Source organism: Salvelinus sp. IW2-2015, linkage group LG1 (assembly GCF_002910315.2).
Source record: "Salvelinus sp. IW2-2015 linkage group LG1, ASM291031v2, whole genome shotgun sequence".
Classification (NCBI taxonomy): Eukaryota; Metazoa; Chordata; class Actinopteri; order Salmoniformes; family Salmonidae; genus Salvelinus; species Salvelinus sp. IW2-2015.
This window is the reverse complement of record NC_036838.1, coordinates 34,104,963-34,122,050: the sequence shown is the minus strand read 5'-3', so window position 1 is coordinate 34,122,050 and position 17,088 is coordinate 34,104,963. Positions and strand designations below refer to the sequence as shown.

General features: G+C 43.1%; 1 protein-coding gene across 2 annotated transcripts in view; it reads right to left on the bottom strand.

Annotated features, from left to right (window-relative positions):
* The window catches only part of LOC111966193 (inositol 1,4,5-trisphosphate-gated calcium channel ITPR1), a 157,992-nt gene that overhangs the window by 9,120 nt on the left and 131,784 nt on the right, over positions 1-17,088 (bottom strand). For both annotated transcript variants that reach the window (XM_023990646.2, XM_023990654.2), the window contains 10 exons: positions 16,987-17,082; positions 16,709-16,852; positions 16,388-16,495; positions 15,832-16,024; positions 12,481-12,603; positions 5,223-5,398; positions 4,154-4,318; positions 2,946-3,135; positions 2,434-2,529; positions 2,080-2,213 (listed from right to left, as the gene is read on the bottom strand). In XM_023990646.2, the coding sequence (XP_023846414.1) occupies positions 2,080-2,213; positions 2,434-2,529; positions 2,946-3,135; positions 4,154-4,318; positions 5,223-5,398; positions 12,481-12,603; positions 15,832-16,024; positions 16,388-16,495; positions 16,709-16,852; positions 16,987-17,082 (1,425 nt within the window). The remainder of the gene's footprint in view (positions 1-2,079; positions 2,214-2,433; positions 2,530-2,945; positions 3,136-4,153; positions 4,319-5,222; positions 5,399-12,480; positions 12,604-15,831; positions 16,025-16,387; positions 16,496-16,708; positions 16,853-16,986; positions 17,083-17,088) is intronic.

The window sequence follows — 17,088 nt, the reverse complement described above, 5'->3', positions numbered from 1 at the left end:
AATGGTTCTTATCTAACTGGCTTCAGAAAACACATTGTGTTGGTAACGATGGTAATGACATGACTCACCAGCTTCAATACAGAACATACAGAATACAGAAACATCAGCTTAACCCTACAGAAGATACTGAGCTCTATAGTCTAACTGGACCTGACTGGGTCTGGACATTCACAAAGCATCTCAAAGTAGGAGTGCTGGTCTAGGATCAGGTCCTCCCTCTTATTTAGCTATCCTACTCTTCAATCCCAGAAAACACACCCACTGGGTGGCCTACCAATTTGATCAGGTTTACTGTGTACCTTTCATTTGATTGGCGCAACATTAGAATGTAGCCTATGGAGAATGCGTTCAGAATGGAGATCAGTGAAAGATAGCCATCAAAACATAAGCATATTCGTCTCTGTTTCAGAAGCCATGCTTAGATTAAAAAGCCTTCTGATATTTCACAATATGTACATTTAGGGAAGTTTTCAAGAACCTTAAGCTACTTTATGAAAAAAAATCAGGTTGGAGAGCCTTTACGCACGAAAATTGTAACATCGAGTTCTTCAACCTATTCTAATGTTGAAAGACTGGTGTACATAGAATTATAATAGGGAGGACAGTACAATAGTTATAGCCCTATTGCCTGCACTGACTATGTAACTGTGTGATGACAATGGCCAAGTATTGCAGCATGTGTCATGTTCAAACTGTTACTGCGGAAATACGTGTCATGTTGCTATGTTTTTCAGTTTGCTGCCATACGACTGGTTTCACGTTCATTTCGAGTGTACATAAGGAAGAATAATCTGAAAAAATGTCTATGTTTATTTACAATCCCCTTCTCCAAACAAATTACCCATTTACCTAGCTCTTATCAATCAATAACATCAATTTATAAATTACAGTGCATGAAGAATAGTGTTATTTGTATTGGGAAAAATTAAGTAGATGTTTTTCCACTTGGAATCGACAGGTTTGCTAGACCTTTATATATATTTTTTTACCCCAATTTCGTGGTATCCAATTATTAGTAGTTACAGTCTTGTCTCATCGCTACAACTCCCGTACGGGCTCGGGAGAGACGAAGGTCGAGAGCCATGCGTCCTCCGAAACACAACCCAACCAAGCTACACTGCTTCTTAACACAGCGCGCATCCAACCCGGAAGCCAGCCGCAACAATGTGTCGGAGGAAACATCGTACACCTCGAGACCTGGTCAGCGTGCACTTCGCCCGGCACGCCACAGGAGTCGCTAGTGCGCGATGAGACAAGGATATCCCTGCCGGCCAAACCCTCCCTAACCCGGACGACGCTAGGCCAATTGTGCGTCGCCCCATGGACTTCCCGGTCGCGGCAGAGCCTGGGCTCGAACCCAGAGTTTCTGGTGGCACAGCTAGCAGTGCGATGCAGTGCCTTAGACCACTGCGCCACCTTATTCATGGTTTCCTTGTGAAAAAACATGATGTATTTATGAAGAAATTAAATCACGGTCAGAATAAGCATATCTGTAGACACACCTACATTTCTGTGATCTCCACCCCAAACGCATAGGTTGCTGGCACATGCGTTTCCCCATGCTTAAATTAAAGGTCAGAATGCGCACAGAGGAAAGTGTGTGAAAAGGGAATTAAGTTCCATTTACGTACGCGTACAGCACCAGTTTAAAGTTTGGACACACCTACTCATTCAAGGGGTTTTCTTTATTTGGACTATTTTCTACATTGAATAATAGTATTAATTGAATAATAGTGAAGACATCAAAACTATGAAATAGCACATATGGAATCATGTAGTAACCAAAAAAAAGTGTTAAACAAATCAAAATATATTTTAGATTTTACATTCTTCAAAGTAGCCAGCCTTTGCCTTGATGACAGCTTTGCACACTCTTGGTATTCTCTCAACCAGCTTCATGAGTTAGTCACAATTAACAGGTGTTCCTTCTTAAAATAATTAATTTCCTTCTTAATAAAAATAAAGAAAAACCTTTGAATGAGTAGGTGTGTCCTAACTTTTGACTGGTACTGTATATCTCGGTTCTGAATTCCTCCCCCCCCCCCCCCCGCTTGGTGGGTGTCTGGTCTGTGTGTTTACCTCTTTGGAGGGCTTTCTCAGGACGTCTCCAACCCCCCCTCCACTCCTCAGGCCATGGCTCAGCACAGTGACGATACACATGAGCAGAGAGTCACACGTACGCTCCTTGCCATCCTCCATGTCCTCCACAAAGTCTGAGGGAGAGTGACAGGGAAGAGAGTTAATACACACACAAAATAAGCACCTTGATGATGATCGCGTTCCAATAATCTGATAAAGGCCTTTAAGAAATGATTTTGGCTGACTGGAACTTTTGCACAGTCAGGCAGAACATATCTAATTGCCCTTTCACCTTACACTGTATAAGTCATAGGTTATTATTATTGTATATAGTTTTACTGTATTGTACGGTACCTTCCACTTGGAGCTCTGTGGTGCAGTTGTTCTCTCCAGTCTCAGACAGACACATCCCAGCAGACACCAGCTCATTGGCCAAACTGGCTTCGTTCTCTATAAAAGACATCAGGTTAGGTAGCAACATGTGTTAATGGCAACTAGATGAACAACACCTCCAGATAACACTATTATATTGTTTTCCTTGTCCCTGTACTGTTATGGCTTTCCAGGGTGTAAGGGAAGTTTGGTTGTTGTGTAACTATGTGCAACTCCTATCAACAGACCATAAACGTCTAGCCTGGTCCCAGATCTGTTTTCGCTGTTTTGCCAACTCCTTAGACGGCCCAAACAGATCTAGGACCAGGCTAATAAACATTCCTGGTCTCCTCTATAGAATTGGAAGGAATGGAATGGGCATCCCCATTCAGATTAATTATGCCATAATGGGTGGACTGGCTGCAATATTGTGTGTCCCCATAGCAGTAAAACAAAAAGTAATTATATTTCTATGGTCTCCTCCTTGTCCTCACCCAGGGTGGTGTTGGGGATGCGATCCACCTCCAGGATGAAGTCATCCTTGAAGAAGATGTAACCCACGATGGAGAACAGGTAGACCAGGATGAGGGCCAGCACTGCTGTCAGTACGATGGAGCGACCGTTACGGGTCACACTCTTTATCACGTTCAGTAGAGTCTCCTCCCTGTACACCAGGTCAAAGAGCTGCACGAGAGGCACAATACAGAGTTAACACAGAGTTATAGTTAGACCTAATATAGAAACAGCATGGAAGCATTTAGGAATTATTATTTGTTCAATATCTGTTTGGAATTATACTTTTTTGTGACCTCGATAAATGTATTCAGATAAATATAGTCTGGTTTAGAAAGATAAAGTGTAAGAGGGATTGATACAATTGTCCAAAAACAGAATCATTTGGATAAATAATTTCCTATTTTCTTTCATAGCTGTTCTTTTTTCCAGAGCAGATTCCCAGCCATTTTCTCTATGATAGGATATACTGCTGAAAAGTTAGTAAGTTATGTAAGTCCTGTCATTCACATGGACATTTTCTGCATCCTGAGGGGCGCAGCGGTCTAAGGCATGTTGCATTGCTAGAGAAATCACGACAGACCCGAGTTCGATCCCAGACTTTATCACAACCGGTCGTGATCTGGAGTCCCATAGAGCGGCGCACAATTGGCCAAGCATCGTCCGGGTTAGGGGAGGGTTTGGCCAGGGTAGACCGTCATTGTAAATAAGAATTTGTTCTTAACTGTCTTGCCTAGTTAAATAAAAGTTAAATAAAAAAATAAAAGCCCCTGGGCCTCAGAGTTAGTTACTGAATGGAAATCATCCAGACTGGCACATGCAGTACGCCTGACACATAAAACACCAGCAAGCACCACTCAACTCCCCAACTACATAACCTAAGCCAGTTTCTGTTCATTAAAAGCCACTGTCCTTAAATACCCTGTGTGTGTGTGAGTGTGTTCACGCCTGCATGCACACATTGTACGAGTCCTGAGACTGTACCAGAACATACGCTAATGGCCCTGGACAGCTTCCTATTAAGTGTAACTGTGTGCTCACCATCAGCGATATATATTAATATACAGAATATATATGTAAATGTATAGATGTGCTCACCAGTAGGCTGTAGAAGAAGACATGGACAAAGACCCCATGCAGATATATATTAATATACAGAATATATATGTAAATGTATAGATGTGCTCACCAGTAGGCTGTAGAAGAAGACATGGACAAAGACCCCCAGGCTACAGATGATGAGGTACATGAGGTGGTAGAGGAACTCAACGTCCAGGATCATGGCCTTGTAGCCCCGTGTGAACGTCCCTCTGTTCCCCACAAAACTCATCAGGAAAATGGTCTTATTACACACCTGCAGGGACAGGATAGATTCATATTTATTATCATTATTTTATCTAACCTTTATTTAAATCAGGAAATCCCACATTGAGGTCAGAAGACCTCCTTCACAAGTGAGACCTCACCATTAATGGAATAGGAGGTAACACTTGACTTAAAGTATCCAGCCATAATGCTTTATAACTTGTTGTAAGCATGTATAAGCCTTCATTATGTCTTATAAAACAAGGCTTAGAATATTTTAGGTCTCTCTCTACATAAATTGTCAATATTCTCCTTGGACATGCACTACATGATGATCCATGATGACCATAAGACACAACGTGATACTATAGGACAGGCATTTCATGGATTAGCATTGGATTGTTCTTAGTATAGTAGGTTTTAGTAATACTGAGGTTCAGTAGATGAGTGTGGGGTAGCTGTCTCCCAGCTACAGGGAGCGAAGGGAGACAGACAGAGGGAGGAGAGGAAGGCAGAAGAGCCCATTTGAGGACACAAGGGGAGCAGGCCGTGTGAAAGGGGCCGTTCCAAGGAATTTTTGGTGGCTGCAGGTGGGGTGTCAGCCTCCAGCGTCTAGTGGCGCATTTCCCAGCTGACCGACCAAACACTCAAGCCATGCCAGGCCAGTGAGCGAGCCACGCCAGGGACTGACACCACAGGCAGACTGAGCCCTGGAGAGAGGTCTGCATGGAGGGGGCATGTTGACAATGTATGTGGGTAGTGGGCAGAAGGGTGGGTATGGGCTGTTGAGTGAGGCGTGAAGGGAGTACGTGTGGCTGGGGGTATGGAGGAGTGGGGGGAGGCTACTGAAGACTAGCAAGGCCATTCACATTGGAGCACACAGAAAAAAAGATGACGTGTGTGACTTATGATACAATAAAGTCATTCACACACGTTTCCCCATGCAGACATACGTTGAATGCTCCCAGCAGAAACAGGGTGGGCTGCAGGCCCACGGAGAAGATGAGGCGGAGGATGGTGGCGATGATGAGGGTTCGGACCCCCAGGGGCTGGGGCATGGCCACCACAATGGCCAACAATGCCAACATGCCCACCCACAGCAGGGCAGACAGGCGGGGCTCCAGGGTACCTGCCGAGGACACAAACACACATAAGCATACACACACACGCCAGTGGAGTGTGTTCATGGATGCGAAGGGAAGGCTTCCCAAAAAATGGATGCGAAGGCCAGGCAACCCAAAAAACGTATTTTTTTAATGAAAATGTATCTTTTGTCTCTCTGTTTTCATAATTTTTCTTCAATTCACAAGAGGCTGAATGTATCTCACTGGAGAAAGCACACAACATCGCCCCTCTGTCTCTGTATGTGTAGGCCATCTGTCTGATGCTGTCTGGTCAAAAAGAGTATGACAATTTTGCTGCCTGTAGCATTGAATGAAAGGGAAGCCAGCGAGCATTTGGCCTCCCTTGATAAAAGAAAAAGTATAAATATAACGACAATCAACATTGAGCTAAGCTGAGTGAGCGCAACCGAATGGTCCTGGCACACCCCTCAAAAAAGTGAAAAGATAATAATTTGGCTTCACTCCTATCACATCGCGTCGAGAGAGAACTACGTCATTGACAGAAACAACTTGAATTGTTGCATCTCATTTTGTTGTTGTCCTCCATTAGCTAGCTAGCTAAAATTGGCCCTTTCCTAAATTAACCATGGATGAAGATAGGGATTTGGACTTTTACTTCATTCTCCATACTGGCCATTGATTATAATGGTGATTCTGATCCAACCATACATTGTGCCCCTTGACTGAGAGGATGGAAGTTCAATATGTAACTAGATGTAGAAGGCTAATGTTAACTAGCTAATGTTGCCCATGAAAGGAAGTTAGCCTAGCGAGCAAGCATAGCCAGGTAGCCTAGGACAACATAAAATAAAAAACGTATACTGTATGACAGAGTCATAGACCGTTTCGTCAACGTTAAAAAGAGAGGAGGATGGCATCGGAGATTCTCTACAAGTTGGGTGAGTCAACATGCTTTTTCTACTTGCACGCACGCACACAAATCAGTACCATGGACACCCACATATTTAGCTTACTTTGATTAGACTACTTTTTTTGTATCTTTTAGATGTCACTGTATAAGACTTAACATAGGTGATATATGATGTTGAAATGTTGAAGTTGAAATGGTGCTGGAATAGATGCGGGAGCTTCTGTTTTCTTTGCGACTTTCAGTAACTCTCCGTGGTTCTAAATCTATATAGTGGGGTACATGCAATATGCTTTGTGGACTTCACAAATTGTCAAATAGAAACATAAATAAGTAGCTTTTTATCTCGGACAGAGTGAGAGATCTACTTGGAGGGGCCTAATGGGAGGGATATGTCACCTGAAAAATAGCTGTTATTTGCAGAGTTTTGGAACTCTTTGTTATTGGTCTATTAACTTAGCGACTGTTGCTTTTTTAGCGAGTTTTCAGAACCCTCCAGCAACTTTTATTGGTAAAAGACTAGTGATAAATTCAGCTACTTTTCAGGCTGCTTTTGGGGAGTTTGGACACCGAGAGATTCTATGGTTTTGATAGCATTTAGCAACTTTTCCCCACTCAATTCTTCCGCAAACGAGAATAGGAGAATCTGTTTGTGTAACATGCGTCACAGCAACTGCGCACACACAGGCAGAGAAGCACAAGGGGAGGGGGTGTGATGCGTGAGAGGGGCAAAAATGCAAATTTGGTCAATTGGTGCTGTGACCTTGACAAAACGTCACCTATTGACTTCTAGCGACAAAACAAGGAGCCAATAGCGGATCACACTGAAAATGTTTTGCCAACACTGGTTGTACAATGATGTATGATACAAAACACAGGAAATCTGAATTTTGAGTACACTGGGCCATTAAGCATTCACTTACACACACACACACACATTAAACACCTACCTTGTCAGCCTACAATCCCCATTTACAAACAACAATCTCTCCACATAAGAATGATGTAATAAATAATGCAATAACGTTACCTCATAGTTATACTGAAAGGCACTTGAGAATGAAAATGACCGTGCACATTAAGACCAAGAGGCTTTTCCCTGATCTCTGACTACCAGCAGCCAGCTGGGGGCTTTGAGGAGCTGCACTTTGAACTCAAACAGAGCATGTTACATCACCCTAAAAAAGTAGGACACACCTTTTAGTGTGTTTTCCTTAGCGGGGCTTTAGAGAGAAGCCTACCTGATGCTCCCCTTGATCCAGGGGTAAATCCTGGATTAACGTGACAGTCACAGGGTTTCATGTGGCTCTGCCGTCACTACTACCGAACCAATCGCATCCCCACCAGCACCAGCAGCACCCCCCCCACCTCTACCCCAACCTGAACTAGGCGTGTAAAAAAGGGCCACGCAAAGACCTGGTACTGTAACCAGCCCCATTCACTAAACCAGGAGCTTACTACTGGCAGGTGTGTGTATGTTTGTGTTAGTGATGAGGGGGGAGTGGGTGAAATCGATATTTACATATCGCAATACAATTTGGATGATATTACAGTATATTGATACTTTGTATCGATTTGTAAAATAAATAAAAAGTAGCTGCGCCAAAACTTTTTCATCCTCCATTTTATAGTGAGCCAATATGTTTGCAGTAGTTTTATTTCCATGACTGACCAAAACTCATTTTCTTATGCTCTCTCGTCTCTCTGCAGCAGACATGTAGAGAGCAATATGTTTGGAACATTAAATCGCAATATTGAACCGCAATACATATAGAATCATGAGAATCGGAATAGATATCGTATCGGCACCTAAGTATAGTGATAATATTGTATCATGAGGTCCCTGGCAATTCCCAGCCCGTGTGTGACTGTGCGTGCGTAGGAAAGGGGGTGGGAAATTAGGGCAGAAGAAAATTGGGGAAAGAGAGAGGGAAAAGTAGAGAGAAGAGGTAGATCGACATGAGAGAGAGGGAAGACAGAGGTAAAGAAGGAAGAAGAGGAGCAAAAATGGAAAAGAAAAAGAAAGGAGACAGCAAGAGTGAAAGTGAGAGAGGAGAGAGAAAGGAGAGAGAATGAAAGTAACTCCCCCCTCTCACATGACAGGTGCCACTTACATAACTACCACTGCCTCTAAAAATATTATACTGAAAGATTCATGAGGGTTGGACTGACTGCCTGGGGGGCTGCTGGAGGGGTGTGTGTGTGTCCAACCCCCAAAAATAGTGTGTGTATTTGTAAACACACAAGAACTAGGCCAAAGGTATCACGTGATACCCTCTCCCTCTTCACACAGCTCTACTGTACTGTAGGGAGGGAAACGCACACACAGGCACGTACTGTACTATGCTGTAATACTGCTGTAGTCAACAGGAGAGGCCTCACCCACAGCCATTCTGCTCCACTCAGTTTTCTTATTTTACCTTTATACTTTTACAAACTCTTATTTTCAATGACAGCCTAGGAACAGTGGGTTAAATGCCTTGTTTAGGGGCAGAACGACAGATTTATACCTTGTCAGCTCGGGGATTTGATCTTGCAACCTTCCGGTTACTAGTTCAACGCTCTAACCACTAGGCTACCTGCCGCCCCAGTAATTACCTAATCTCTGGCCTGTATAGCAGCAGTCTCTGGATAACACTAATGTCAATGAGCCAATGTATATGAACTTTACACATTAGAGAGGGCTTTGGAAGTTTTTGAGTGTTATGCATTTCTTCAAGTATTTTAACAGAACTGGGTGCATCAAAAGAAGTTAACTTTAAGTTGTGCTTTACGGAAGCCAATGAAAGGTTGTGCTGGAGTGTTTAAATGGCTCAGTGAGGAACAGGGACAGTGAGTGAGTCCTGATCCCAGTCAAGTGACTAGAGGTCACTCTGCTGGAGAAAAAAAATGCATAGACCAGCACACATTTTAAGCTGGTCCATGCCGGCCAAGCTGGTCTGACCAGCATGGTCTAATTTGTTCTGCTGGGAAAACAGCATGGTCTAGCTGTTTATGCTAGCAGACCAGCCTTCATTGTTTTTTCACTGGTGACAAGCCTTCATTGTGTTTTTACTAGTGACCAGCCCTGGTTGTGTTTTCCCTGGTGACCAAATTCCGTTGTGTTTTCACTGGTGACCACCCTTTGTTGTGTTTTCACTGGTGACCACCCTTTGTTGTGTTTTCACTGGTGACCACCTTGTTGTGTTTTCACTGGTGACCACCCTTTGTTGTGTTTTCACTGGTGACCAGCCTTTGTTGTGTTTTCACTGGTGACCACCCTTTGTTGTGTTTTCACTGGTGACCAGCCTTTGTTGTGTTTTCACTGGTGACCAGCCTTCATTGTGTTTTTTTGGGCTGATCTCTGTCACGCTCACTGACCTGATGGTATGGCAGGAAGGTCAGTTTGCTGCCAACCAAGAGGTTGAGGCAAGGAAAGGTGGGGTGCCAAGTGTGTTCATCACAAAGAATGCTTAGTAGTTGTCAACTAATGTTAGAAGCTTTCTTGTAATCAGGAAAGTTCGGTGAAGGTACACTGATCTTCTGGCAGCTAGTTGCAAGTAAGTTACTGTGCATTTGACAATAACTTAACGACATCTGGGTGCCAGTGAGATACTAGCTGTTACTGGCTATTAAGTTACTGTGAATTTTACAATAACTTACTGACATCTGGTTGCCAATTGGGTAACACAAAATTCACAGCAACTTCCAGGCACCTAACTTAAACAGTAACCTCTTAACAGTGCAGCTCTTTAATGTCACAAGCTCTAACAAAGACTGCAGAACTGACAGTGATTAAAGAGGTACTCAACCTTCGACAACATAACCATTAACCACCTAAACTGGTACTACACTTCCACTGACAGTCGTCAAAAATATATTACAAAAAGCCGCCCAAATATGCTAATAGCCCATTGATACATTGCCCCCACCTACATATCAAAATGCAGTGGTGATAGTACCTTATATTCCAAATATTGGGTAAAAAAATGAACCATTATACTAGATTATCCACACATGTACCCTAAAAGGAACCAACCAATACCCGGTGAGTTCCTATGTGTACCTCTGAAGGTACCTTATGTGTACCTTTGACCTTTTTGTACCCCAGGGAACAACACTGTATCCTAACTGTATCCTAATATTGAGAGTGTGTGGATATACATTCTTGGTAATAAAGATGTGCCTGGTGGCACTGCTAAAACAGTAATGCACTTCCACCTAAAAGCTTGCAAGTTCAAATCCCCAAAATGTTTATGCACACATTACATCAAGTGTTCCCAAGCACTGCTATTTTTACATTGGTGTTGTCAGATAATCAGAAAATTATTGACTTGATTCTGGGCACATTTTAGCAAAGTGCAGAAATGTATTCTTGCCATTAAATGTGTGGGCAAATCTCTGTCATACCCACAGACCTGGTGGCGTAGCAGGAAATTCTGGTCAATAGCAACCGAGAGGTTGTGAGTTTAAATCCCAAGTGAGTTATCGTCTCAAGTAACGAGCATTTTACAGCAACACCTTTATTCAGCTGTAAAAATGCAGTAACTTGTTGTTGTTTACCTTACTTTCACTGCAACCAGTTGCCTGTGTTATACCATACAATTACAGGAACTTTAACAGTATAGCATTTCATTGCATAAAAAGGAAAACATGGTGGAGAGGGAAATAACAGGATGGTTCTTCACAACCATCACAGCAGTAATGAAACCTTCCACTCAAAAAAATGAATACAATAATAATGGTTATACATATCACCCACACCCCTGACAAGGAACCCCTAAAAAAATATTTTGTATATGCTGCATGGTCTAGTAGCTGGTCAAGCTGGTCTGCAAAACCATGCCCATCATTATGATATTTCCCAGCATGCTCTATTGCAGATTGAGTTGTAGAATTATTTGTTTCAATATCTGTGTTTTTGCATGTACATTGATTGATGAATTAATCAATTCATTGATCTTATGGTACACAAAGATAAATAACATACATTTTTCTAAACTAATCCAATATGTTAGTTGGATTTATTGTACCCGTTACTGAAATGGTTGTTCCAGTTTAGGTTGTTTCATTCATTCACCATCTATCCCCAGTAGTCATTCTAAAAATATTTTGGGTGAATCAAAGTTCAAAATTGTTGGATATCCTCACTCAGGTTAGATTCTAATAGGAATGAGACATCACTTTGCAAGCGAGCATAATGTGACTTGATGTTGGTTTTGTGGGTGACCAGCATATGCTGGTACGCCCAGTGTCCAAAACACAGTGAAGGCTGGTCACCGGCAAACACACAACGAAGGCTGGTCACCAGCCTATGCTGTTTTATTTCAGCAGGGCAACGGATCAAAGGGGAAGGAAGGTAGGAGATTATTGGGTCAGGGGAAGTTTGGGAAGGGTAGGCCAGGCAAAGGATTGTGGGTGACTTTTCTGAGGCCAAAATGTCACAATAAAAATATTTTTATTTCTGAACCACAAAGATCAGAATGCCCAATATATACACTTACTGGTACACCGTTTGGAAATATTTACTGTTGTTGTGCACTCAATGTTCCATAGTGCAAAAGTAGCTGTGTTACAAACACTTACAAAAGAGCACTAAGGAGAAAATCTTAGCAATCCAGTTGCACTGAGATACATGTAGAAGTCCAAGTGATGCAGTGCAACTGGGCTGGATCATACCACAGAGACCAGAGCCGTCTGTTCTTCCTGTTTTTGGCCCTCAGTGTTGTGTGTGCGGCTCACGCAACCTTCCTCTGACCCTATGTTCTACAGCAGCACCTCAAAGGGACATACAAACTTGCTTGATCTCTCTGAGGGGAACAGAGCCGTGGCCGGAGTGCCCACATAAACAGACCATGGCTCAACACACATGAAAGAATCAGCAATGGAAACAGCGGAAACCTGAAATCTCTTAACTCCTTCATGTACAGGGAAGAGTCTTAGCACTGACTGAAGATACAGATGATGTCCCTAGTGACCAGCTACAGTACGTGTAGACAATGGTTTATTTGTAAAAGTGTTTTCTTACCAACACTACACGCATATACACTGTAAAAAAAATCTTGTTGTTTTTACAGTATCTTACTGGTAGCCAGTAAGTACCTGTAAGCTACTGTTTAAAAAAGTACAGTATGTTACCATAATTTCCAAAGAAACTTTGGTTTAAAAGTATATTACCGTAAAGTTTATAAAAAATGTAAAGGTCAGGTCAAAGGTCAGGGTCGCTGGCAGGTGACTGACCTTCACGCAAACCCTCCAGGGGGTAGAAGAAGGCCACCAGGAGGTTCATGAGGACGGCCAGGTTGAAGGAGATGTTACTCCAGAACGACATGTTCCTGGAACACCAGTACAACACGGGCTGGGCTAGAGGAGAGAGGGAGAGAGAGAGAGAGAGATAGAGGTAGAGAGAGAGAGGAAGAGAGAGAGAGAGGTAGAGGTAGCGGTAGAGAGAGAGAGAGGTAGAGGTGAGTAGAGGTAGAGAGAGTGAGGTAGAGAGAGAGGTAGAGAGAGGAGTGAGGTAGAGAGAGAGAGGTAGAGGTAGAAGAGAGGAGGGTAGAGAAAGAGGTAGAGAGAGAGGTAGTGGTAGAGAGAGAGGTAGAGGTAGAGAGAGAGAGGTAGAGAGAGAGGTAGAACGAGGGGTAGAACGAGGGGTAGAACGAGGGGTAGAACGAGGGGTAGAACGAGGGGTAGAACGAGGGGTAGTGGTAGAGCGAGAGGTAGAGGTAGAGCGAGAGGAGGGGTAGAGGTAGAGGTAGATGTAGATAGAGTTAGAGCGAGGAGAGGGTAGAGGTAGAGAAAGAGAGAGGTAGAGAGAGAGAGGGGTAGAGAGAGAGGAGAACGAGAGGTAGCGGTAGAGCGAGAGGTAGATAGAGGTAGAGCGAGAGGTAGGTAGAGGTAGAGCGGGAGAGAGGTAGAGGTAAGAGAGAGAGGTAGAGGTAGAGAGAGAGGTAGAGAGAGAGAGTAGAGAGAGAGAGAGAGAGAGAGTAGAGGTAGAGAGAGAGGTAGAGGTAGAGAGAGAGGTAGAGGAGAGGGGGAAGAGGAGTTGAGAGGAAGAGAGGAGGTAGAGAGAGAGAGGTAGAGGTAGAGAGAGAGGTAGAGGTAGAGAGAGGGAGAGAGAGAGGTAGAGAGAGAGAGGTAGAGAGAGAGAGGTAGAGAGAGAGAGGTAGAGGTAGAGAGGTAGAGGAGGGAATGAACATGAAGTTACACATTTTACCAATAAGAGTGAATCTATTGGACATTTCTTTGTTTGTTATGAAACTGTACAGCAGGCTCTGTATATTCTGTAGTATGTATAGCTGAAGGCCAGTGGTGTGTGTGTGTGGCTAAGCGCTGTGTGATACAGTACGAGTCACTGATACACTGTAAGTGTGAAACAATAGAACGGCTCAGTACTAAAGCACAAATACATTCTTATAATAGAATGAAACATTAAATGAACAAATATGATAATTTTACTGCTGTTCATGTTGGTTTAGGACACCGTTGAGGAGCACCTTTAGACATGTCACTGTAACCTTTCCTCTACTGAGGCTGGCTGTACCCTCCCCACAGCTGACAATCAATCTGGCCTGTTGGCACAGTTTATAGACGCTATTGGTGTGTCGCTATTCTGATTCAGTTTGGTTTTATTGGAAAATAACAAATAGATGAGGGACTTTTCTTGCTTGTATGACAGTGAGGAAAAAGTGTTTAGGCATGTGCTTGTGTGGATGCTCAGTGTGTGTGCTTGTGTGGATGCTCAGTGTGTGTGTTTGTGTGTGCTTGTGTGGATGCTCAGTGTGTGTGTTTGTGTGTGCTTGTGTGGATGCTCAGTGTGTGTGTTTGTGTGTGCTTGTGTGGATGCTCAGTGTGTGTGTGTGTACTTAGTAGTGATTCATACAGTTACAGATGTTTCACACCTAAGTGGAAATTCCCCAACAGCCCACTGACAGACAGACAGTGGAAAGAAGAGCTATTAGGGTAAATCCATTTGAATTCAATCACTTTTTGACCGCAGCCCCTTTGAATCGAACAAAACGTTCCATACATATTTGCCCATTGTAGTACTGCTCAGAAAGTGACTTTTTGGACCTGAACGCTAAAACATTCAAGAGATAAAGGTGCTTAGGGCGTATCTATTTTGCATACCCCACCATACCATGAGACATCCATGTCTTCATCACTGGAAATGATAAACGGATAAGATATACACTACCTTTCAAAAGTTTGGGGACACTTAAAAATGTCCTTATTTTTTAAAGAAAAGCAAATTTTTTGTCCATTAAAATATCACAAAGTTGATCAGAAATACAGTGCAGACATTGTTAATGTTGTAAATGACTATTGTAGCTGGAAACGGCAGATTGTACACCTATGTAGATATTCCGTAAACAGAGGCCCATTATCAGCAACTATCACTCCTGTGTTCCAATCGCATGTTGTGTTAGCTAATCCAGGTTTATCATTTTAAAAGGCTAATTGATCATTAGAAAACCCTTTTGAAATTATGTTAGCACAGCCGAAAACTGTTGTTTTGATTAAAGAAGCAATAAAACTGGCCTTCTTTAGACTCGTTGAGTATCTGGAGCATCAGCATTTGTGGGTTTGATTACAGGCTCAAAATGGCCAGAAACAAAGACCTTTCTTCTGAAACTCGTCAGTCTATTCTTGTTCTGAGAAATGAAGGCTATTCCATGTGAGAAATTGCCAAGAAACTGAAAACCTCGTAAAACGCTGTGTACTACTCCCTTCACAGAACGGCGCAAACTGGCTCTAACCACAAAGATGGTTGAGGTCCACATATCAGATAATGTTGACTTGAATGGGAATATTTGTGGTTTTAAATTATATACTGTCAATCCTACAAAAAGGAAACATATTGAAATCTCATAGAAATATAGATATTAGAACAGACAGAATGAGGCCCTTTATCTACTTCCCCAGCGTCAGACGAACTCGTGGATATCATTTTTATGTCTCTGTGTCCAGTATGAAGGAAGTTGGAGGTAGTTTTGCGAGCCAATGCTAACTAGCGTTAGCTGGAAGTCTACGGGTATCTGATAGCATGCTAGTTGATACCCATAGACTTCCAGTGGATAGCATAAAAATGGTATCCACGAGTTCATCTGACTCTGGGCATGTAGATAATGGGCCTCATTGCAAAAATCCCAAAGGTTTAAAACTAATTTTAAATGATATCAAACTCAACCGTTTATATTTTCTAGTGATTAAGACGTCTCATGGTATGGTGTGAAAAATGTGTCAACTTTGAGTCACTTTCTGACCACTTCTTCCATAGGCAAACATGTATGTAAAATTATGTTTAAATCAAAAGGGATGCTGTCAAAAAGTGATTGAATTCAAAAGGAATTACGCAAAAGTGAAACTAACTTCTGTCGAAACAGTGAGAGGATGACACTGGCTCTCTTAATACTAGCCCTGCGACAGCTCCTCTGGGTCACATCATTAGATCACTAGGAATTACTACGAAGTTTTGGCATAACTTCTTACTAAATGTTTTCTTTTGACTGCATCTAGTTAATGCAGTCAAATTTCAGTGGAAGTAGAGTAATATAAATGAGTCCTGAGAAGCCATTTGGAAGAGCTAGCTACCTCTTAGTTTCTTCTGCCAGTTCATTTCATTGAAGAGGTCCTCTGCGCTGAGGAAGAAGTCATTGATCTTGCTGCCCTGCTCGTCCCTCTCAGTGGTGTAGTACACCCTGAGTTTGGACTCACAGGTCAGGAACTCACAGATGTTGGGCACAGGGAACACTATCTCCTCCATGGTTCGGTCATGACGCACAATCTGAGAGGAGGACACACAGGAACACACTCAGTCAATGTCAGCTCTATGGGTGTGGAGTGGACCAGCCACCTAGCCCCTGGTTGGAGAGCACTCATGTGCCTGGACAGTGTAATTTAGCTCCAGGCTTTTGAGTATTCCAATTAAACCACATCAGATTAAGAGGAACTGAAATCCCTCTATGGCAGTTTCCCCAATGCTGGTCCTGGGGACCCAAAGGGGTGCATATTTTGTTTTTTGCACTAGCACTAACAGGACCAGTATTATGAAACACTTCCCTATGGCAAAAGCATTTTTCTTTTTCAATGACAGTTAAAGATATCCAATTAATACACTGTGTGAGTGTGTTTGACTAATGTCACTTACCTCTATCTGAGCAGTGTGTTTGGCGTAGAACTCCAGAGCCTCGTCTCCCTCTCCGTTGGTCCCTCCTGGTTTCAGCATCACCTGCAGCTCCTTGTTGTGGCGTGCCAACTACAGGGGTCAAAGTCAAGTAAGGGGTCAAATCGCTCATCGCTCTCTCACACAACATCTGACTGTTGTGTGAGAGCCTCAAATGGTTGGATCAAATGGTTGAGTCCGATAGTTGAATGTAATATCAATCAATTGTGGATCAAATGGTTGGTTATTCAAAAAACTATGTGCATCTAAATGTGTCATTATGGTAAACTAGGACCTGTCCTCTACCTGGTGGGCCAAGATGTAGATGTTGTGGCCCACGTTCCTGGGGGAGGCAGCATCATGCTCCTCCTCCTCCCCGCTGTCGTCGTCCTCTTCGGGATCCTCAAACTCCACCTCTCCCTGCAGGTAGGCCTTCTTGATCACCTCCACCTGAGGATCTCACCACCACACAGACAACCATTACCTTCATCGCTCTATACCTGTGTGGGGAGACTTATGGGTGCAATTTTGATTTTTGGGGGGACTTGTGTGCACACATAGTCTTGTGGGGACAACGGGCTCACCAGCTCCTTAGGTCTCATGTTGTACAGGATTCTCTCAGCATTCTCACTGTCATGGCGACTCTCCATGATAGCCAACAACAATTTGGAGGCATTGTTCTGAGA